At 35.6% G+C, this 25,164-nt stretch overlaps 1 protein-coding gene across 1 annotated transcript in view; it reads right to left on the bottom strand.

Annotated features, from left to right (window-relative positions):
- Positions 1-20,012: 20,012 nt before the first annotated feature.
- LOC126281764 (protein unc-13 homolog C-like) overlaps positions 20,013-25,164 on the bottom strand; it is a 1,053,980-nt gene continuing 1,048,828 nt past the window's right edge. The window contains exon 32 of the mRNA XM_049980962.1: positions 20,013-25,098. Coding sequence (XP_049836919.1) covers positions 24,804-25,098 — 295 coding nt within the window. The 3' untranslated portion in view covers positions 20,013-24,803. The remainder of the gene's footprint in view (positions 25,099-25,164) is intronic.

The raw sequence follows: 25,164 nt of genomic DNA, 5'->3' as shown, positions 1-25,164 counted from the left end.
CTGATCGTTACCTGCAGGGAGATTCTAACCACCTCCCAAGGGGTGATTAAAACATTAATAGACAGGGCACACAAAATATGTGAACTAGCTCACTTGGATGATGAGATTGAACACCTTAGAGCGACCTTCAAGAAGAATGGGTATTCCAACATAGAGAGAGATCATGCAATTCGTTCTAGACAGACAACCAGGATGGACGAGGATCGACACCAACCCAAGGGGAAAGTGTTATTACCATTTATCAGAAAGGTCATTGATCACATTGGAAAAATTTTAAGCAAGTATGATGTGAAAACTGTTTTCAGACTCACCACAAAAATAAAAGAATGTTTAAGATCTGCAAGAGATAAACGACATCCTCTAGCTACACCAGTTGCGGAAAGGTCTATATAGGCACCTGTCTGGGTGAACATAAAATGAACTGCCACGTCAGACATACTGATAAATCGGCTGTAGTGGATCATGTGTTTCAGGAAGGTAAATATAAAATAAAGTTTAGTGAGACGACCCTCATACCAAAGGCATCAGATAATTTTGCACGAATGTACAGGAAGGCTATTGAGATTGCCAAACACTGCAATAATTGTAATAGAAAAGATGAAGGCATTAAGCTGGATAAGATATGGATGTCAACATTGCAGCAACAATGTGACAATTGATTAATTTCAGTTGAGAAGGTTGGAAATATTAGAGATCATAGCACAGCTGACATCACATGACTGTTAGTTTTCATTAGATCTGACCTGTCATTGTTCACATACACTAACTGTTGCCTATTATTTAGGTGTGACTGAATCAAATTAAGTGATTTGTCTGCAATACAATAATATTTTCTAATTTTTTAACAATTATCTCATGAGATACTGAATAAAATGCTTTGCTTAAGTCTATTAGTGTTGTACATACAAGTAGTCAGTTTCCTTTCAAAAGTGTTGTTTATTTCAGTTATCAGGCTTTTCATAGCTTCTATGGTTGACTGATTAGTTCTAAATCCAAATAATAAGTAATTTATTGCTCTCAAAATACATGTAAATCTGTATGTGTGAGCAGCTCTCTATGATTTTGGCCATTATAGGGACAATTGATATTGGTCTGTAGTTATCTGGCATTTCGCTGTCACCCTTCTTGTATATGGGGAGTAACAGTAATTTTAAGGTAATCAGGGAAAATGCTAACATCAATGATTTTATTTGAAAGGTTGAGTAGAGGAGTTCTAATTTCCTTAACTATAGCCTTTATTAGAAAGTTACTGAATCCATAGTAGTCTTCTGTTCTAGAGTTGTTCAACTTGTTTCTAGAGTTATTTATATCTATAGAAGTTATTCTACCCATGTTAAATCTTTTATCTGTTTTATTCTGTGATTTAAAAACAAAAGCTTCTGTATCAGTCAAATCGTCACTTTTTGGTACATGAGTATTTACTGAATATATGAAGTATTCGTTGAGAGTGTTGCTATTAATTGGGTTACTGATTGCTTCTTTCCCCATGTTTATTTCACTTTTAACTATGTTCCATGCAGCTTTAAATTTGTTTTTGGAATTTAAAATATACTCATCATTTGCTTTCATTTTTACTGCTTTAATTTCAGATTTGTATATTTTTCTTAAGTTTAAATATCTATTCTTGTTTTCTTGATTGCCTTCAGTTTTGTCCTGCAGCATGAGTAGAAGTATTCCAATTTCATTGGGGTGCAAGCTGCACCACTTTTTTGTGTGTTGTGGTTTTATTTTATTTTATTTTATTTATTTTTTTAATTTTTTTATTTAGTCTTCAAATCCTATATGTATAGAACATTGGACATGGTTAGATATTTACAAGATAAAATAGTTTGTATTGCAATCTTTAGGACTAGAAGTAATTTAGCACAGACTCATAAATACAACAAACATTACTGGCAACATACAAAGTAGAATATTAATAATGCATCTTTATTTTTGTTGTTTGGCTTTTATATATTCTGTCAGACTGTAAAAGCAATGATCAATTAAATATGCCTTTACTACAGCCTTAAAACTACAGAGTTTGCCTATTGATTTAATATGGTTAGGTAGATTATTGATAATCTTTATCCCAGTATGCAGTGTGCCTTTTTGGCATAAAGATGTTCTCACCTGTTTCATATGATGATCAGATTTTTGCCTTGTATTGTGTGCATGTATATCTTCATTTTTTAATAAGATATCTGGTGTCTATCGATGTATTGTTTGATGGAAACTTATGTTTTGCAAATAAAAATGCAAGGAAGAGGAAGAACTAACAGTTTTCTGAATATGGGTCTGCATGATTTCGTATTGTTTACCTCTACAATAATTCTTAGTATTTTAATATTTGTTTAATATTTGTTGTTGTATTGCCCCAGAAGATTATGCCATATTTAATTACAGAATGCACATAGGAGTAGTATACATTTAACAGGCTGGCTTTGCTGCAACAAGTTTTTAAGATCCATATCATGCAACAGGTTTTGCTTAGTTTTCTTTGCAAATATTCAATGTGTACCTCCAATTGTGTGTTGTTCTGTAGCCAGAGTCCAAGAAATTTAGTGCTGTCAACACTGTCAAGAACTATGTCCCTAAGTTCTATTTCTATGTTTGGGTGGTGTCTTCCTTTTACATTATAGAAGTTCAGTGCTACTGTCTTTCCTTTGTTTATAATTAGCTTGTTGTAACTGAACCACTGCTCTACACTGTTCATTGTTTAGATAGCGGAGTCTTTTAGTTTTTCTTCTGTTTTACCACTAATAAGGAAGCTTGTATCGTCTGCAAATTGGAGGGTAGTTTGGCAATACTTGTTGTACATAAGATCATTGACATAGAGGAGAAACAGAAATATTCCTAATACTGATCCTTGAGGGACACTATATTTCACATTTTCATATCCTGAATAGTAGTAGCTGATTTTATTATGGTCAGTATATTGCACTTCAACCACCTGTTTGGGACCACATAGGTATGTCTTGAGCCACTTATTGGATATACCTCTAATTCCTAATTGGTCAAGGTTCTGCAGTAGGGCATTATGGTTGATGACACCAAAAGCTTTAGATTAAATGAAGACATATGCCTGTCACAAACTCACTTGCATCCAGTTTACTATAGATTTCATTAAGAAATTCAAATATTGCACTTTCAGTTGAATAGCCTTTCCTGAAGTCATGCTGTGAAGGAGAGAGAAATTTATTTTTATTTAGGAAGTCAGACAATCTCTTATAAAAAACTTATTCTAAAATTTTTGAAAATACAGGCAGTAAGGCTATTGGTCTATAATTTGAAACACATTCTGTAATTCCTTTTTTGAACAGTGGTTTCAGCTTTGCTATTTTTAAGCATAAAGGGAAGGTTCCTGGTGTCTGGTTTATGCATATTGCTACGGTTCCATCTCTTAGTAATGAGGGCAGTTACTGTCTAATGTATTTTTTATATTGGATATGAATGCGGAAAAGCTTTCATTTATATCTTTATAGCTTTGTCTGCTAATCTACTGTCCAAAGTGAAGTCATGTACTCTGATGCAACGGTATTCAATGAACTCTTATCTAACATAAATCAAAATATAGGGAACTCCTACAACTTAAGTAAAAATTTAAAAACATTCTTGACTATGCATTTCTTCTACAAATTATAAGCTTATCTAAATTTAAAAAAGAGTGAAAATTCATTTCAGTAATAAGATAAGCAACAGTGTCAATTCAGGGTGTCTACATGGACAAGAAAAAAAAATCCCGGATTTCCCGGTTAAAAACACAATTTCTCTCGGATGAAATTACGTATAAATCGGGTGAAAATACAATTTCTCCTGGCTGAAATTACGTATAAAGCGGGTGAAAATACATCTGTGTTAGGCAACAGTATACTTTCCCTCGGGCTGTAAGACCTATCAGTCCTTTGAATAGTGAAGGTCTTATGTCGGCTGAGGACGTCCCAGCATTTAAGGAAACAGGAAAAGCAATGCGTTTTTGAAGGTGTTTGATGCGAGACAATATATACAGATTTTATTTTCGTATTGCAAAAGTATACAGGGTGTTACAAAAAGGTACAGCCAACTTTAGGGAAACATTCCTCACGCACAAATAAAGAAAAGATGTTATGTGGACATGTGCCCGGAAACGCTTAATTTCCATGTTAGAACTCATTTTAGTTTTTTCCACCTACACTCAATGGAGCACGTTATCATGATTTCATACGGGATACTCTACCTGTGCTGCTAGAACATGTGCTTTAACAAGTACGACACAACATGTGGTTCATGCACAATGGAGCTCCTGCAAATTTCAGATGAAGTATTCGTACGCTTCTCAGCAACAGATCGATGACCGATGTATTGGTAGAGGCGGACCAATTCCATGGTCTCTACGCTCTCCTGACCTCAACTCTCTTCACTTTCATTTATGGAGTCATTTGAAAGCTCTTGTCTACGCAACCCCGGTACCAATTGTGGAGACTCTTCACGCTCGTATTGTGGACGGCTGTGATACAATATGCCATTCTCCAGGGCTGCATCAGCGCATCAGGGATTCCATGCGACGGAGGGTGGAATCATGTATACTCGCTAACGGAGGACATTTTGAACATTTCCTGTAACAAAATGTTTGAAGTCACGCTGGTGCGTTCTGTTGTGTTTCCAGTCCACGATTAATGTGATTTGAAGAGAAGTAATAAAATGAGCTCTAACATGGAAAGTAAGCGTTTCCGGACACATGTCCACATAACATATTTTCTTTCTTTGTGCGTTTCCTGAAAGTTTGGCCATCCCTTTTTGTAACACCCTGTATACACAAATTCCACAAGTTACAGCACGGTAGCTTCCGAAGCCTTAAAATAGGGATTGCATTGAGTGATGCACTTTTGTCGGCCAGTCATAGCTCATGTCACGTGATCTCGCTAGCGAATGATGGCAGTTATTCAGAGCACGAGGCCTACGAGAAAGACAGGCCACGGCGTGTATGCGAACGTGGGCCGAGCTCGCTCAACTCAGCAAAGTGTGTTTCTACACCGGTTAACGTAACTAAATGTGATTGTACGAACGAGAATTGCATCGACTATTGGAATCCACTATTATTCGTCCTGGAATGATAGAAAGTCCGTAGGCCTACTAACAGGCTCTAATTTGGCAATTAAAGTCATACCAAAATGATTATCGTTGCGTAAGGCACCACATGTTCTATTAAAGGAGAACTGTTACGAAGAAGTGACTAAATGCTGTAAACGAGTGGTTACACCATTTCTATCGAGAACAGATTTTAGATTTTGTTGTACGAATGGTAATCAGTAATACTTCATAATAATGGATTCCAGTACAAGATGAAATTCTCGTTAGTATGCACACACCCAGTTGTGAGTTAACAGATTTAAATACGCATTCTGCCCGCTGAGTTATGGGAATGAGCGAGCTCAGGCCGTTCTTCGTGACGTACACTCTGCGGCCTGTCTTTCTCGTGGGCCTCGATCAGTGCATAATACATGTTATGTACTCAACCACTACCAGCATCATTGTTAAGTAGCACGACCATACAAAGACGGAATGTTAATGGGTTAAAGTAATGTAAGTACACTATATCTTCTCGAAAAGCAAAACTTTCACTTATAATATTGGGCATTAACAATGTTTTGCTGCTTTTTCTCGAAGGGTGTGGTTAGGCAGGAACCTAAGAATTCTTTGGAAACTAAACTGCTGTATTTGATGTATTTCATACATATACTTTCGTATTACGCAAACATGTAGTCCAAATGCCGCTGCGAATCAAAGATCTTTCCAGAACGCATTGTTTTTTTGCGTGATTTCATTTCCTAAAGTGCTCGGAAGTATAAAACCCCTAAACTTCCCATAAGCCGTTTTCCAGTAACACTATTTAGGTTTTATTTCGTGATCATAGCTGCAGCAATTTAGGAGAATCATCAAAAAGTTTTTCTCAACGAGTGATGCAGCACCTTTTACATTGTTTTTATTCGAAACTCTGAATATACTGTACAACATTTAAACACCCACTGACATAAGGCTGCGAGCACTCACAACAAGGTCTAGGGATCTTTGAGAGCATTCTGCGTTCTGCCTGACTGGGACTGGAGTGGCAATGAAGGATGGGACAGAATAGGAGTCACCATGGCATCAGCTGGTCAATGCAAAGCGATCCAGTGACTGGATAAAGTGGGAAGAGACAGCGCTGCGAGCTGAGGCGGTGAGGTGAGATGACCAAGCCAGCAATCTATCACACAAAAGACGAGCCATCGCTTTCAGCAGCTAACATCGTTACATGTCTGTTCAAAATCCCAATACCGTGAAATGCCGTAATAATACAGCCGCTGTTACCGTGATTAAATACAAATACATTCAATGCCAAAAACTATAACTTGGTATATGTAAAGAGAAAAAAAATGTCAAGACAGTATTACAGGAAGATACTAGCTGGCAAATAAGTGGTAAAGAAAACATTACGTAAGTTGGTTAATAATTTAAGGAGAAAAGCCTAGAGCAAGAGCCTTGAAATACGAGTTTATTGAGCCAAGTAGCATGTTCTTCAGATGATCATAGACTACCGTGTAGCTAGCACGTTTCAGTTTTTTCGTGCTTTATCATTGCAACAAACATTGGCAAATACAGAAGCAGTTACTAGAACGCAATCCGCAACATCAAAGTTCTCGAGCCATTGGATCACACAAATCTTCAAGGGCAAACATTCCGATTCAATGGTCCAAATATACAGAGCTAGTCTGGAATGGAAATCCTTAAATAGGTGTTACAGGGCATGTACAAACTGAATTATCATCCAGAGTGTTTCCTTTACTGCGGACTTGATTAGCAGAAAAATGTGGAGAGGGGGTTTGCAAGTACGTCAAAGAACAGCAAGAAAACATAATGTGAAGACAACAATAACAGCTGAACAGGATTTATTACGTTTCTAGGTACGGAGGGATATGTAAAAAGCTTCATTATCAATGTACTGGATGTCATGTAAAACCATATTTTAACCCTTTAGTGACCAAATTATTTCTGGAAGTTGTAGACTTTTTATGAACACTTTATTGGGCTGAGAAACAGTTAATCATAGTTTAAATCTTGAAAGTGAGAGTTTAGCCTATGAGTATAAAAAAATTAGTTGGAACTATTGTTCCCACCGAACTCTGGAGTAACTTCACTTGCTAATTTAAAAAAAATGTATTTCCTTTGTTTTTTAGTACAAAAACATGTTAAACATCACATTTATGTTTGTATTAGTTCATACTGTCTTTTCAGTTCACTAAGGTGATGTACTATAGAACTTAGAGAAGCATGGTGCTACACATTATTTTTGTTCTCTTTTCTTTGTTCTTGGTGCTACATTGATGGCATCTTCTGTTTATTGTATCTTTTGTAGGGAAATGAGTTCCAACTTTCTCCAGACAAACTTCATCTGGTACTCCAGACACACCTTTTTTTTGGTGTTTGAGAATGAACAGGCCTTCCTCTTCTCTTACGACTTGAGAAGCCAGAGATCAGCTGCCTTGCCAAGTGCAATCTAAATGTTAACTGGTCTGCTTCTGTCTTCTGTAGCTTCCACATAACGTAGGAATTGACAACTGCTAAATCCACAAGAAAGAAAAACAGTTTGTGCCACCACTTCCATGAACGACGGCCTTCAGCAAACGTTCACGAAGCTGATCAAATCTACCCACTCCTCCCATTATTTTATTATACTCTGCCACAGACAATGGGCAGAATACTTCAGTTCTGCTTCCACTAACTTACCTTGTAATATTTATGTAATTTTCAGTTAAATCCAGCAAATATGGACGAATACTATCTCCCTCATAAATATAAAAGTAGATAAATACAACACAAGTCACTTCACACGCAAAAGGAAAGCACACTATCCAAAAAACTCATGTAGCGGTCGGAAAGTGGCTCGTTTTCACGCAGAAACTGCACTTCTACATTTATTGACTCACGAGGTAGAAATAGAACAGCTTTTGCCTAACCGTTGAGAATCCACAAATAGTTAGCACACTCTAACAGAGGTGGTAGCACAAGTTAGAAGTGGGAACACGGATTACCACTGAACTTACAGCGAAAGGAAATAAGTGGGATCTATAGTTGCCACTGGTCACTAAAGGGTTAAAATTAAGCAGGTAAATCATTCCTCTAGAAGTAAATCAACATGTACGGTGCTACAGAATCTAGACTTTAAATTAAAATCTGTATATGTACAACAGAAGGTCTACCAAGTCCTAAAGCACTTCGGAAGTTTTACACACAGTACAACGCCTCAGCTGTAAAGTAACTGGGAGGCCAAGTCGTTCGTAACCAGCAGACTTCATAACTTAGTAATCGTGGATGGGAGACGAGAGCAAGCAACCAATAGCAGCCGATGGAAAGAGAGAGAGAGAGAGAGAGAGAGAGAGAGAGAGAGAGAGAGAGAGAGAGAGAGAGAGAGAGGGAGAGAGGAGGAGGAGAAGCCTCATGGTAAGGAATAAGCTTGAAGGAAAAGGTGGCGAAGCCTTCAGAACTTTGGTCGATGTGCTCGGTGGCCATAATATCTTTCGTCTTAATAATTGAGGTGCTGTACTGTACATGTAAAATTAGCTAGAAACTTCCAACAGGTTACTGAAGTAAGGCTGGTTGATACGTCCTTTCATTCATAGTTTCTTAAAGGGTCAAAAAACGCAGCGCTACTAATAATATCGTAATTAACACCGATTGTTGCTTGGCAGAGACAGTGTTGTCAAACATGCCTCGTTCGAGTTTCAAATCACACAGTCTGTCAGTAGTCAGTGTGCTCGGATGACCTGATGAATTCAGTTCTGCGCATGTGCGGGGCAAAGTTTTATAAACTGACAAGGTAGGCAAGTCTCATTGTGTCATATTTCATTATGCATAATAACGAGGCGCAGCCTTATTTACATCCATCGTTCTTCTTTCTCCAACAAAGGTAGCCCACCAACAACCACTGTGACTGCGCCATGTCAATTGGTTTTCAAGATAGCTGGCTTTCAGATCCAGCATTCAAGGACTGGTTGGTGAAAGTACCTACAGACCTTTATAGTGCTAAATGTGGATTATGTCCAGTGATCCTCAGTAATATCCGTACGTACTATGGGAAGAGCGGCTCTTACAAGTCACATGACAAAATCCAAGAAGCATGTCGCGAAAGCAGCTGCCATGAGAAGCACAGCAAGTTTGTATGTCTACACCCAACCGGCGGTGACCGCTTCAACCCAGCAGACAGATTCTACTTCCACTACCACATCTGCGGATTCAGCTGGGTCAACAACAGTAGCATTGGTCGCTGGAATTTTGAGCCTCCGCAGAAGGATGTCACAGCAATGTCAAAACCCATGGATAAACTGAGAGGAATTGATCGGATGGCAATAAAGGACGAAGTAACGAAGGCGGAAATACTGTGGTGTTTGGAGTGCATCGTTTCACACAAGTCACTACGTAGTTGTGTGAATGACGTGTTGCTTTTCCCCACAATGTTCCCCGACAGTGAAGTGGCATGCATTTACAAAAGGCCAAAATCGGTTATATTGTGCAATATGGACTAGCTTCCTTCTTTGAGTCTGAAATTAAATCTGACCTCGTAAACGCATCAAGGATTGTTGTTAGTTTTGACAAGGTGTGCAAAAGAATCCAGATAGACATTATGGTGCGTTATGGGGACATTAAAAAAAATCTAGTGTGCACCTGTTACTACACATCAGCTGTTCTTGGCAGTTCGACGGCAGCTAAGCTACTTGAGTCCTTCAAGAAAAAAACTCCCGGCGAAGCAATGAAAAAACATTTACAAGTATCGGTGGACGGCCCTAACATCAACTTCGCGTTCTTAAGGGAACTTAAAATTTTTTTGAAAGAAATTGAAGGAGTAGACAGCATTTACTGGAAATTTAAAAAGGGAAATGGACAGGTTGAAGTTAGATATAGTGGGAATTAGTGAAGTTCGGTGGCAGGAGGAACAAGACTTTTGGTCAGGTGAATACAGGGGTTATAAATACAAAATCAAATAGGGGTAAAGCAGGAGTAGGTTTAATAACGAATAAAAAATAGGAGTGCGGGTAGGCTACTACCAACAGCATAGTGAACGCATTATTGTGGCCAAGATAGACATGAAGCCGATGGCTGCTACAGTAGTACAAGTTTATATGCCAACTAGCTCTGCAAATGATGACAACATTGATGAAATGTATGATGAGATAATAGAAATTATTCAGGTAGTGAAGGGAGACGAAAATTTAATATTCATGGATGACTGGAATTCGTCAGTAGGCAAAGGGAGAGAAGGAAACATAGCAGGTGACTATGGATTGGAACTAAGAAATGAAAGAGGAAGCCGCCTGGTACAATTTTGCACAGTGCACAAATTAATCATAGCTAACACTTGATTCAAGAATCATAAAAAAAAGATTGTATACATGGAAGAATCCTGGAGATACTAGAAGGTATGAGATAGTTTATATAATGGTAACACAGACATTTAGGAACCAGGTTTTAAATTGTAAGACATTTCCAGGGGCAGGTGTGTACTCTGATCACAATCTATTGGTTATGAACTGTAGATTAAAACTGAAGAAACTGCAAAAAGGTGGGAATTTAAGGAGATGGGACCTGGGTAAACTGACTAACCCAGAGGTTGTACAGAGTTTCAGGTAGAGCATAAGGGAACAATTAACAGGAATGGGGGACAGAAATACAGTAGAAGAAGAATGGGTAGCTTTGAGGGATGAAGTAGTGAAGGCAGCATAGGATCAAGTAGGTAAAAAGACGAGGGCTAGTAGAAATCCTTGGGTAACAGAAGAAATATTGAATTTAATTGATGAAAGGAGAAAATATAAAAACGCACTAAATGAAGCAGGCAAAAGGGAATACAAACGTCTCAAAAACGAGATCGACAGCAAGTGCAAAATGGCTAAGCAGGGATGGCTAGAGGACAAATGAAAGGATGTAGAGGCTTGTCTCACTAGGGGTAAGATATATACTGCCTACAGGAAAATTAAAGAGAACTTTCGAGAAAAGAGAGCCTCTTGTATGAATATCAAGCGCTCAGATGGAAACAAAGTTCTAAGCAAAGAAGGGATAGCAGAAAGGTGGAAGGAGTATATAGAGGGTCTATACACGGCCGATGTACTTGAGGACAATGTTATGGATATGGAAGAGGATGTAGATGAAGATGAATTGGGAGATACGATACTGCTTGAAGATTTTGACAGAGCACTGAAAGACCTAAGTCGAAACAAGGCCTCGGGAATAGACAACATTCCATTGGAACTACTGACGGCCTTGGGAGAGCCAGTCCTGACAAAACTCTACCATCTGCTAAGCAAGATGTATGAGACAGGCGAAATACCCTCAGACTTCAAGAAAAATACAATAATTCCAATCCCACAGAAAGTAGATGTTGACAGATGTGAAAATTACCCAACAATCAGTTTAATAAGCCACAGCTGCAAAATACTAACGCAAATTCTTTACAGACGAATGGAAAAACTAGTAGAAGCCGACCTCGGGGAAGATCTGTTTGGATTCCATAGAAATACTGGAACACGTGAGGCAACACTGACCTTACGACATATCTTAGAAGTTAGATTAAGGAAAGGCAAACCTACATTTCTAGCATTTGTAGACTTAGATAAAGCTTTTGACAATGTTGACTGGAATACTCTCTTTCAAATTCTAAAGGTGGCAGTGGTAAAATACAGGGACCGAAAGGCTATTTACAATTTGTGCACAACCAGATGGCAGTTATAAGAGTCGAGCGATATGAAAGGGATGCAGTGGTTCGGAAGGGAGTGAGACAGGGTTGTAGCCTCTCCCCGATGTTATTCAATCTGTATATTGAGTAAGCAGTAAAGGAAACAAAAGAAAAATTCGTGAGTAGGTACTAAAATCCATGGAGAGGAAATAAAAACTTTGAGGTTCGCCGATGACATTGTAATTCTGTCAGAGACAGCAAAGGACTTGGAAGAGCAGTTAAACGGAATGGACAGTGTCTTGAAAGGAGGATATAAGATGAACATCAACAAAAGCAAAACGAGGATAATGGAATGTAGTTGATTAAGTTGGGTGATGCTGAGGGAATTAGATTAGGAAATGAGACACTTAAAGTAGTAAAGGAGTTTTGCTATTTGGGGAGCAAAATAACTGATGATGGTTGAAGTAGAGAGGATATCAAATGTCGACTGGCAGTGGCAAGGAAAGTGTTTCTGAAGAAGAGAAATTTGTCAACATTGAGTATAGATTTAAGTGTCAGGATGTCGTTTCTGAAAGTATTTGTATGGTGTGTAGCCATGTATGGAAGTGAAACATGGAGATAAATAGTTTGGACAAGAAGAGAATAGAAGCTTTTGAAATGTGGCACTACAGAAGAATGCTGAAGATTAGATTGGTAGATCACATAACTAATGAGGAGGTATTGAATAGAATTGGGGAGAAGAGGAGTTTGTGGCACAACTTGACAAGAAGAAGGGACCGGTTGGTCGGACATGTTCTGAGGCATCAAGGGATCACAAATTTATCATTGGAGGGCAGCGTGGAGGGTAAAAATCGTAGAGGAAGTCCAAGAGATGAATACACTCAACAGGTTCAGAAGGATGTAGGGTGCAGTAAGTAAGTACTGGGAGATGAAGAATCTCGCACAGGACAGAGTAGCATGGAGAGCTGTATCAAACCAATGTCAGGATTGAAGACAACAACAAAAACAAGCTTTATGTTGTTCACACTGCCTTCAAGACCACAATTCAAGAAACACAGTGGATGACAATTCAATATTTATGTGCCTTGTACAGTCTTTTTAAGGATGAGCTCTGTATATTTTGACAGCGGCATCGGACGTGTTTCCCTTAAAGTTTTGCACGATCCGATGGCTGGAGAATGTGGAAGTAGCTGAGCGAGCTCTCGTAATGCTTAAGTTTCTGCAACTATTTGTTGAAAAACTGGAAGAAAAAAACAAACCCAAATGTGCTAGCTACAGAGTAGTGGAGGATAACCTCAAGGATAAACTACTTGGTCCGAAAATTGCCTTTTTCAAGACTCTTGCTGGAGACTTGACACGTTTCCTAAAGGATTTCCAATCCAATTGGTCACTTGCACCGTTCCTCCACTCTGCTTTGACAGAAATAATGGCAAAAATGATGACACGATTTGTCCAGCCGACGAAGATGTCCCCGTCAGTAAATTTGGACAAAGAATCCAAACTTTTGGGTGTGAACCACGTCAAGATTGGGTTCCCATCTAGAATGAATTCAGAAAGTGCAGGTCTCTCACAGCCCTTGAAATCGCCAAGTTTCGGAGCGAATGCAGAAGAGGAATGATCAAGCTTGTGTCAAAGTTGATGGAGAAATCTCCCTTACACTGTAGGTTGACAAAAGCTGTAAGCTGCTTTGGTCCCACAATATCGTGCAGGGAGGCTGGTCCCAAACGATTTCATTCCTTTCTACAGATTTTGGTGGAGAGCAATTGGATGAACGGTGTATGTGCCGATAAAGCAGAAGCGCAATACGCTTCTGTTGTAAATAAGAGCTGCAAAACAAAATTTGAAACATTCAACAAAAAGGAGCAACGGCTGAATGAGTTCTGGATGAAATGTCTTAAGAACCAGAATGCAACATGCCACGAGTTGAAGAAGGCAATGGAAATCGCGCTCACTTTGTCGCACGGTCAAGAAGCTGCGGAGCGAGGATTCTCGGTGAACAAAAGAGTGTCTCTTCGAGAATATGAGGGAACAATCTGTAGTGAGCAGAAGACTGGTGTACGACGCCATCAAGGCACACGGCAGAGTGTAAGGAGTGCCTATGACAAAGTCCCTTATACACTCTGTAAGAAACTCACGAGATCGATATGCTGAAGACCTCAAAAATTTAAACAACGAGTCATCCAGGAAAGAGGATCATCTGACTAAAAGGAAGATTGTTGATGCAGAAATAAGACATCTTAAAGAGAAGAAGGCAAAACTTGATGGAACCATTCAAAACGCTCAGATAGAGCGAGAATCTGTTACAGAACGAATCAATGCTCTCGCACACAGCTCTAAGTGAGTTATTCTCCAAGGTCAATTCCTGAATTACAGTACTTGTTGTTACACATGGTACTTCCTTCTAAATTATTTGTTTTATTTGTTGTATTGTCTAATAATAATTAAAATGTTTCTTTAATAAAATGTTTTTAAAACAAATGAATATGTTAGAGTTATTTATTTTAAACTACAAACTCCCACAGATGTTTAAATATACATATCAAACAATAACTTTCGTGATTAAAAAATATTTGAAAAATAAACCTAATTTAAGAAATTAAGTATTAAAATAAAGACCAGAGATAAAATTTAGCAACACGAAAATCCGAAAATAAAGGACTGTAAAAATGCACAAAATATTTTACGGAAAAAACCTCTTATTATTCTAAAACGAAAAGTCTTTAACAATGTTTAAACCATAAGCTTTTGTATTTAAATAAAAAATAATAAAATCAGAAATAATGAGGAATGGAAGAGGTAAAAGACATACTTGTCCTTACTGAAAGTAAATTTTAGAGCGGGGAATATAGTAGCTGCGCTTGACACAGGTTTTCGCTCTAAAACTGGGCTAATTTCGTACGAGAGCAAGCTACGGATGTCCCACTACCTGTCGCGTGACTGGTGCTGCCTTCTGTTGTCCATTTATAGGATTAGTTAGAAAGAAGTAGTAGTGAATGTTAGAGCTGTTCGGGGACGAAGAGCCAATTCACCAGCAGAAAAGAAGCGAACTGGTATTGCTCTGCATGGCAGAACACTTCGTCTTTTCTATACTACAGAAAAGTCGAAGTGCTCTGGCATGAAGAGACTTGTGACATTGCTCAGTAACATGTTATTCACTTTTTTTGAAGGTCAATTATACTTTTTGCCATCGATTGCATAATTTTTTATCTGTGAAAGAACAACATTAAATATGAAAACTAACTTGAAGCTTGGTCTTTTTTTAACGTGTGTTACACGTTAAGTCATATCAAATACAAATGTGCAGTAAAATTTTAAATATGGCAAAAATGACGTATCTTCTGGGCCCGAAATTTTTGAAATGGCTGATCCTCAAGTGTTACCGGTACCCCCGTTTTGAATGAGAGTTATAACGCCCTGTGATTTAAGAAATTCACTGCACATTCTCACACGTAAAATACATCATCTTGCGTGGAAATTTACTTTGAAAGTAACGCTTCTCAAGTGACTATTCGTAATATTTTCCAGTGATCTGTTAGAAATGTAAACAATTGCGACGCATGCACATCAAATGCACGTTGGTTGTTACGGACTTACTGCATAATCTTCGATCTAAAGCCTTTGACATTTTTCGGTGTCGCAAACTTGTCTGTCCATTGTGTAAATTACTCATTTTCTATGCAACCAACCTTTTATTTTGGTGTTTTTCTCTGATTTATGATGTTTCATTGTTGCAGTATTATTCAGCAGTAGTGGGCTGAAGTTCTTTGTCAGCATATTGGATCTTACATGTTAAACCTACAAAATTTAACTGAAATCTAAGAGAATGAAAAATCCGGGAATTCTAAAAAATTCCTGGGTTTTTCCGGGATGTCCCGGGCCTTATACACCCTGCAGTTGTAAATCTGTATGACAAGTGGTAGTGTACGGTAAACAGGTATTTTTTGTTAACTGACAATGGGAACTATTTTCTTTAACACCAATTTAATTATGGTAAATTAAGCTATCAATGTAAGATAAATTACCTAATACAACTGAGGAAGCATAAGATTATTTGGAGTAGTCCCTTCCCTGACACTAATTTATTTAGTGTAGGCACGAATAATAGTAATCATTGGAGTAATTTTAGTTTTTGTTAATACAATTGTGGATTAAGTTTCTATGAATTCTTTTGTTGATGTGTACTTTGGCTCATTTCACATCCTTAAAGGTTCCCTTTCTTAATAGGATCTACAGACAGACCATGATGAATGGATGCTACAAAAGTTATGGACTTTTCTTCACATCACGCCTAATGCCCCCGTTTTAGAATTGTCATTTAGATCATGCACCTTTGTTACCTCATTATTGTCACACAGTACCATTTTTCTTCATCTGATATGTTCTGTAACTTTTGTTCTGGCTCCACACCTCAACAGCACACTGTTAGTTTCACTGAGCAAATATAGAAAAAGTTTCTGAATCAACAACAGTATCCAGTTTCTTCATTTACGCTAAGTACCACAGTTTTCCTACAACATCCAACTGTCTCTGTATTCTTCATTTACCAAATTACTGTGGAAAGGGATAGGAAGAAAGTAAAAACCCACAAGTAAAGGGCGGTGAGATGTGTCACTGCATCTTTTATATGAATAATAAAACTTAGAACAGTGTGAAAACTGACAAGAGCAAAGTAGAAAACTTAAGAAACTATATTTCTTAGTATACATAAGAAATAACAATCAGTAACTTTTGGGCAGAAAACAGTGTCTGTTCTAAGTTTCATTTTAGTTTTACACAGTGCAGAAAATATTTATTTATTGAGAGATAACTGTAAGTTATAATAATTGTAAAAATTATATTTCACTTTTCTGTTAATACATTTGAACATGCTTTTATTCACACACAAACGATTTTTATTAGTGACGATGCATGGGCATAATTGCACCATATAGGTACAGTTAAATTATCAGTCAGATGATATTTGTTTCATGGAATCACAATATAGATCATGACAAAAACAGACACAAGAGTATTTTTCATAAGCTGGCGTGTCTGTTATGAGAACCCTATATGCACATGACATCAAGCATCAAGTTCATTGCTTCATTAAGAACATCAAATTAAAAACACTGCTAACATGATAAGATTGAATTTTTATTTCAATTGTAGATGTATTTGGTTTGTAGTTGAAGTCAACTGTATTTCAGACTTTTCAAAATACAGAATTTTATTGTTTGGTTCTCTGAATAAATGTTTCGTTTCACTCAGGGGGGGAAAAAAACAGAACTTAATGTATTGTAATGTGGTTGCATTCCTTCTTACTATATGGTAATAATTTACATATTTCTAATCTCCTGCAAACAAAACACAGGTACATTAGCACTTTTAAAAAAACACAAACACAATAACTTCAGTCACAGAAAAAGTAGATTGAATAAATATGCTGACCAATTTAGTGTGTCATATTAAATTATTAAAGGTATAAATTATATAAATACAGATTCAGCCCCAGAAGACATTATAAGTGGAGGTGAAAGTTAGAAGTAACAGTTAATTTACTGTAAATCATAACACAGAAGTCAACAGTATGAGAAATCTCAAATTATGCTTCATTACTTGAAAGAATGTATATGGACTAAGAACACAAATAAAATACTACCCATGTAATAAGAATATGAAGAAATACACAACCGCTCATAAACAACATTTTATAGTGTAAAAGATGACAAACAACTGCAGCTTTCAGTGATTATAAGGTAAATTCACCCAACTGCTTTGTAATTATTCTCTCATTAATGAGATTTAAAGCCATGACAATACAATTAAAGGGTGATATATGATGCTGCAGGTATGATACACACATTAGTTTCCAGGCTAGGCCTCATTACAAGCTGTGAAAGTTGTACTTAAGAATAAAATTAAGGGTCTTCAAAAAACAGCAAGAAGAGCACTGAACAAAATACAATTAATATGGGGTTTTATATGTTACATTTTTCTGCCTCCAAAATTTCCCATGCAGAGTGAATACCTAATGGAAAGTGGATTTTTGTTACCTTTATTTCTCACATTACCTTAAGGTTAAAGAATGTGCAGCATTTCACTCAGTACTATTAACAGGTATTCTAATCTTGTAATGTTATCTTACAAGACCAAGACAACATTTGCAAAGTAAATGGTAGTACAGTTGTGTTTAATCAGAAATGATGCTCACACTAATTAAAAAAAACCTACAATAAATGATACATAGACCCTTACAGAACTTGAGAGGTGCATGTTATATTGAATTATCCTTCTCACTTTGTACCATATACTTCTTTCACAGCTTAAGCTTTTGACATTTTCATAGACTTGACTAATTAGCCCCATCTCCTTTGAAAAGCCAGTTTATGATTTGCTCTTCTTCGTAGTTCCTTATTACTGTTGTAATCTGATTCTCATTACCTAATGTACCACAGTTTTGAGTTATGCATTTGCTAACTGCAACTTAATTACAAACATTTTTGTATAAATACTCCAAAATCTACTAAGTTATTTTAGTTACCTCTTTCTGCCTCCATGTGTATTGTGAATTTATTTTTCAGGATTATACTGCAACTTCACATTAAAAACCCAGTATTAATGACTTCTCAAATAAGTTTAAAATGATGATACTTTAAAAAATAAAAATAATGAAAACAAAATAAAAGTTATCGATTAAGAGGACTTGACTCTCTGAAGTTCTGACTGGATTTTTAAATATGAAGGAAGTAACATAGAAAATAAATGGCTCAATCAGAAATGTAAATGATATAATATAATGGAGAATGGGGACAACATAAAGGTGTACCTGTAAAGGAAGTAAGTGCATACCAAAAGAGCACTTTTCCTTTCCCTTTATGTCCCTCTCTTCTTCTTTTCTGTGTCATTCTATTGTTCATGGACAAGGCTGCAGTCCTTACAAATAACTTATAATGTTAAAAATGATATTGATAAATTAATACAAGTTTTACTATCCACATTCAGCCACAGTGATATTGCACTTTGCCCATGAGATGTGTTTTTTGCAATTTTAATTTTGACTGTGATACTGCAACCTTTTGATTCCAAAGTAATGTGCTTAATCTTACACATTCCTTAACCTTCAAGGTAGGAAATGTTATTGCTATTAAAGTAAAAGTGCAGGCCTTCAGTACCTAACCTGCATTACCTTCATGTTAAAATAATGTTATTCAGTGTTGTACTTATATTTTAACATTTAAATACTCCAACACACATTAACATGAGATTCTTTTGTTAATCTTTACATTTGATTGACTTACTGAAGACAGACTTGGCCCAAGAGGCAACTTAAATTTATCAGACCATTTATAAGTACAAATATCCAATTAATGAGTGAAAACCACTTCATTCAGAGTACATATCTCTTTTGTTTCATCTTCCTAATCTGCAGATAATGTCATTTTAGTTAATTTTATATTGCATATTGTACTGTCATTTGAAAAACATTCTAACAAAAATGTTACAAAAAAGAAAATGCTTGCTATAGAGTAAAAAAATAACAACAATTTGCAATTCTTTGGCAGGGTGTCAAAACTTGAAATTATCATCTTGTATAACTGCATTTAATATGTTCTCGCTAACAATTACAGACCTAAAACAGCACCCAATCCAGATATGTTACAGTCCAAAATGAGGGCATGCTGATATAACATCCTGCATTCCATTATATAAACATGAAAAATTTCGTATACGACATAATTTTGCAACAACATAATAATTTCTCTAGTTTAAAGTTGGCTGTTAGCCTCTGTGGGGGCAGGGGGACAAGGCAGAACATATGGAACCGATGAAGCTGATTTTACTTCATAAATTTACATGTGCACGCATTTTTGTCTAACTGAGTTACACATACTACAGATGCAATGGTGTCCCCTCTTGTGACAGAAAAAAGTGTATACCATTACAATAAAAGCAGTTACACAGATATCTCTTTAGCCTTAGGAATGGAGAATTAAGAATTGAGCAAGCACATCTCCGTAACCAATTTAGCTGGACTATTGGCCTTGTTATTCATATCATAAATGCTCTTGGTTAGCATGTAAACATTAAAATTACTTTCATGCTTCAATATTTACAGAGTTTCCTTGATTATGAAATTTTCTGTAAAATAAAATGTAGTTAATTGCCTTTCATGTCTGTATGGCCACCAACGTGTGTACTACATAAGACAGTGAGTCACAGAAAACATTTATGAATCTATGTCCATCTTGACAGTTGACAGCTGTAGTGAGACTTATTTTTAACCAGGAGAAACTTATACCTCAATCACACATAAAAATGAAACAAACTGGTGCATTGAAATTAAATTTGAAATCTTTTTACTCCTTGATTGCTCTTTCTTACATAGCAAAATATAGGAGAAAAGAAGTGGGTGAATTTGTTGGACTAAATTTTATCTTTTTAAAAATCACTAGCATTGCTATCAGATGCTACCGTGTATGCATAATGAGCTTTCTTACAAGTATGACTTCTATTTATTCAGTGTCATATTTCATGAATAGCATCATTCTTTGTTACTCAAATGTCAGTTTACTTTGTTCTGTGACTATAAACACTTTTTTCTGAATAAAGCTTCCACATGGTGCTTATGGCCTGCAACATGCACTTAATTATGCAGTAAAAGTAAAATCCACTTTATCAGTTAGAAAATACCACAAAGACTTCTATTCAGAAAAAAATCTCAAACATATTTTTCCAACAAAGTGTGGCTACAGGAAGTTGAAATATCAACATGTCATCACACCAATGGAGCACTTTTCAATTATAATGGAAGAACAGGAGAATTATATTTATCATAGTTTATACAATACAGTAATAATTACATGCTCATTCAAAAATGTTTCTTACGTAGCTGGAATTTTTAGTTACTTGCTACACTAAAATTAATTTAGTGTTTACACATTCATATAGAAAAATGTACTTTTAACAACATTTTTGTTATCTGTCCTCTTGTTTATAACAAAGAACAATAGCATTGGGACATGATTTTCATATAGTTTATATTATGACTAGAGATATGACAAAAATACAAAAGAACAGCACAGGCAGATTGCAATTCAAAATAAACTTCAAACATTCTCAAATATTGCAGTTTCTGCCTTTTGATTATAATTATGCCTACTGGTAGAATTTGAAATCTATGTTAACATCTTTTGAAATGTCATGCAGACAATAGTAAATACTGTATTGTCAGTAAGTGTAACAGTTTCATTTTTGGTTCATTTAAAATACTTAATGTACTGCAATTTATATCAAAACATTATATTATAGACACTAAAAATAAAAAAGAACTGTTTGAAAAGAGTAATACTATAAGAATTAGATATAATTTGAAAGGAACAAGCTAAGATACTTGACAGGAACCATAATTTATAAGAATTTAATGAAAGATGATGCAGGTTAGTATAATAATTTTAGAAGAAGTGTGATTTAATTAATTTTTCCTGAAAAGGTAAGTCCCATATAGTTACAGAAATATATTGCTCAGTGACTCAGAAAAAGAACTGCCAGTACCTTAAAGCCAAGTAATATATTTATGTATGGAATACACTTTCTATCATATGTCTGTGTTTCTGATTCATTTATTTGTGATGACATTTAAACTTATTTAAATGACCATTGATGTAGTTAGGAACTGATAACATCACTACAAAGGGCATGCTGTAATCCTTTTTAATCTTTATGATTTTTTTCTGTTGCAGGTAACAAGTCTGACTTCTTAGTGAATATATTTTACTTAACACACTAATATTTTCGTTACAATGTGTTTCGGAGTACAAAAATGTTTCATTTGTAAGAAATCACAATAATGAATATAAATTTGATGTTTTATTTCTAGTGTACTGTAGTTCAGAGAATTTGAAAATATGAAATGAACCTGAAACTGAAAGTTCATATTTGTAACACATGCAAAATTAATTTATGAAACTGTTTCCACTCAAATGGCTGCATTTCCATTCCAGACTATGTGCTCATTCAAATAGCCACAAAACAGAATTTTCATTCATATTTGTGCTTTTCAACATAAGTTTAAATTTGAGGTTTACTTATGTTACTGTTTTATTAAATTAATTACTTTAGCTGATTTTGAATGAAGTTCTATTCTTCAGAAAATATTTCTGTTTCAATATTACCACTGTAAATTGAATTATATCGGGTATCAATTATGTGTAAATTTAATTCCATTTAAATTGCAAAAATAAAGACATGAGAAAAACGTATATGGGAGAGTTCACTAAAACAATATGGGTTATTGGGAAATTAAATTAAACAATATGGTCTGTTGATGTACACCGGTGTGTACTATCAAAATTTTCCATAATTCTGTTTCTTTATCACTAGTATTAACCGATTTCTCTAATTTCTCTGCAGGTCATCTGAATCCATGTAAGAAAGCACAGGGTACAATTAAAAAAAAGGAAAGAAAGAAAGAAAGAAAGAAAAAAACTATTGGGCTTGCAAAGGTATAACAGATACCTATGTATCACATTCAGAGTAAAAACATGATTTTCTGTAACTATGTGATTAATTTATATCAGCTGATACAATCTGATAGCAATACAAAGATTTTGTACTTAAAATGTGTCATTCAAATATCTCTGCACACATTATTTGCTGTCTGAATAAAAGATAAGTATACTTTGCTTTTTGGCCCCATTTTGTACTTGTAAGCAAGTATTTAACACAAACTTTACTCATAGCATGATTACAAAAAGTAGTCTAGAATTCTATGTAGTGTATGCCTCAGGAGAAAAACTGAAATGTATTTGTGGTACCAAAGTGGAAACAAGATTAACAGGTTAGCAGCAGGACTCGAAGGAACAATGACGACTTCGAGTGACCAGGCAATTATATTTAAATAAAGATAACCTACTGGCATGAATGGCAAATAATACGTGTAAAATTTGTTAAAGATGTCTGACTACCTGCATCCTTCAAGTGTTCCCATCAGAGGCATCTAGCATCTTCCTATCAAATCTATTTCTTTTAACAATCATAAGTACCAAATTATCTGACTGAATATTTTTGTGAACTAGAAACTAAAACTAAGCACACGACAATTAATCTTGTAAATGGGAAGGTCTTAGTGCATTACATATGTTTCTCTTTCAAAAAGCTTTAATGGTTTGCTGTACTTGATGCAAACATATTTCAACATGTTTCACAATTATAAGCTGTTGCCCTGTAGGCAAAACTGCATCTCCTTACAAAGGTAATTCATGAACCCACTTTATAACTGTAAATGGAACACAGATGTAATGCAGACAAAACCACAGGAAATCTGTGTATAATCCATAATACTAGCAAAATATGCACATACTCTATGAAATTATTTAATAATATTTCTCTTATGAAATAAACTGAACTTACAAAAAAGTATTTTGTGCACATGAACTGAGATAGTCATGTAGACCGAAAAATTCATTACTTTCTTCAGAGTCTGAAAATGTGACATATAAAAATAGTTATCTTCAAGATTCAATGTGCTTACAAACTGCTACAACACCTTCAGTAATCTATATGGCAGTAACAAAGCATGACAAAGGTAGGAAACAATGCAATAAACATTATTATGGGATGTTTTCAACTGATGTTTCACTACCACCCAGACAACATTTTTGTATATAGTTATAACAAACAATGCAGCAGAATTTTGTTTTAGTTTCTTGTTCACATACACTGTGTAGGCACAAGTATTTATGTTAAGGAGATTATGCAATTGATGATACAACAAATGAAAATTATTTTAACTGAAAGATCAAAGTCTGATTACATAAACATGTCATTCTCATCAGCCTTTTTATTGCAGAGAACTTACAACAAAAATTTCTCTTCAAAGCTGCATCCCATATATCACTTCTATGTAATTGTAGAATTATAACTTCATTGTGTTATTAGTAATGATATTATGTTGCTTTTTATCAATACAACCAAACAGAAAATGAACATCTTCCTTATACTGCTCAAGGCTGAGATTTTATTTACAAGCATTCATAGTCAGTGAACAATTGAATCATACTCAGTAACATCACTGTAACAAAAATAAAGTGATTCATGACCGCTGCTTTATAATTTCTGATGAGGATAACAGAATACGTAAATCATTTGTGACTGAGTTTTTATCAGTGATCTAATTTTTATGTACATGCATATGCACATGAGCATACATTTTTCTTTAAAAAGCTATTACTGTGTTATGGAAGATAAAGAGAGAAATAGAGATCTTAAGCGGTCGATATGACCTGTCAAAGAGGCTGGAAGGCAGGTAGCCTCAAAAATATCACAGTGAAATAGTTGGATACCAGTGTTCTGAAGCAAAGAGAACATGAAATATTTTAACAATGTCTCACATGGAACTTAATGAGGGGGCACATTATTGGTGCTTTGTTGGAGCATTTAGAATAATAAAATGCAGTTTCATTCAAGACAAGATGCAAAAGTTTTTCAAAAAAGCACATCTTGCCTTTGGAGTCTATGTATACATTGTAACCATTGGTCTAGTTATGAAAATGTGAGGAGAGCACATGGGTGAATGAGACAGTGTGTCTTTGAAGCACATTAACATCACTTGGTCACAATTTCCATTCACTGAATAAAGTCTTTTCAAGCCATGTACATCGCCAAACATTTAACAATAGCACATATGTGTATTGCTGAAAACTTTTGACTGTTCCTGTGATTACAGAAATTCAGAATATGGTCTTGTATGTTGCTTGAGCCAGCGAAACAAGCATTTTTTGGGATAAATTTTATTACTTTTTTCTTTAAAAGATAATTTGTAAATGAAATACAAAAGCTGTTTCATTTCCTTCATTTCTGTAATTATATTATGTGCGATTCCTTTTGTAAAAACTTCTGCTATTGCAGTTTCCTCCTTTCGATTAGCAATCACATGGAATGGTGTTGGTTTTTCCAAATCTTTATACTGTCTCTTTATTTATTTTTTATCTATTTATTTATTTTTGTGATCAATGGTAATTTGTACCAGCTCACTTAAAGCCATAGTTACCTAACAAACTTCACTGCACACACATTTCACTTCACATTTCTTCTGCTTTTTTGTGGCAAATATTGCCGGACGGTGGAAGAGTCATTTCCATTCACTAACCTATCAATCACAGGACTCTCACGTTGGGTTCGGTAAAGGATTTTCCGTCCGGACATCAGACTTCAGTTTGACAAATTCTTTTGCTACTTCATCATTTGTTCGCTGAGATAATATTCTCAAAATTGTCCAACCTGTTTCATCCATCTGTATCCTTTTCCCCAGTGAGAGCCAACATGCACATGAACCCTGCTCCACAATGTCTTTGAGCTGCATTACAGCTACACCAACTAAACGATCTTCCCGAGCAAAACAGTAGTCTTTGATGCATATGTGAAGTTCAAAGTAATCCAGCTGCTCTTCATTTCCAATAATGCTGTAAAAAAAAAAAAAAAAAAAATGTGTTCAACAACGAACTGAAACAAATGAACAAAATTATGAA

This window comes from Schistocerca gregaria, chromosome 7 (assembly GCF_023897955.1).
Source record: "Schistocerca gregaria isolate iqSchGreg1 chromosome 7, iqSchGreg1.2, whole genome shotgun sequence".
NCBI classification, from domain to species: domain Eukaryota; kingdom Metazoa; phylum Arthropoda; class Insecta; order Orthoptera; family Acrididae; genus Schistocerca; species Schistocerca gregaria.
The sequence above is the reverse complement of the archived record's forward strand: the minus strand, read 5'-3'. Positions and strand labels throughout refer to the sequence as shown.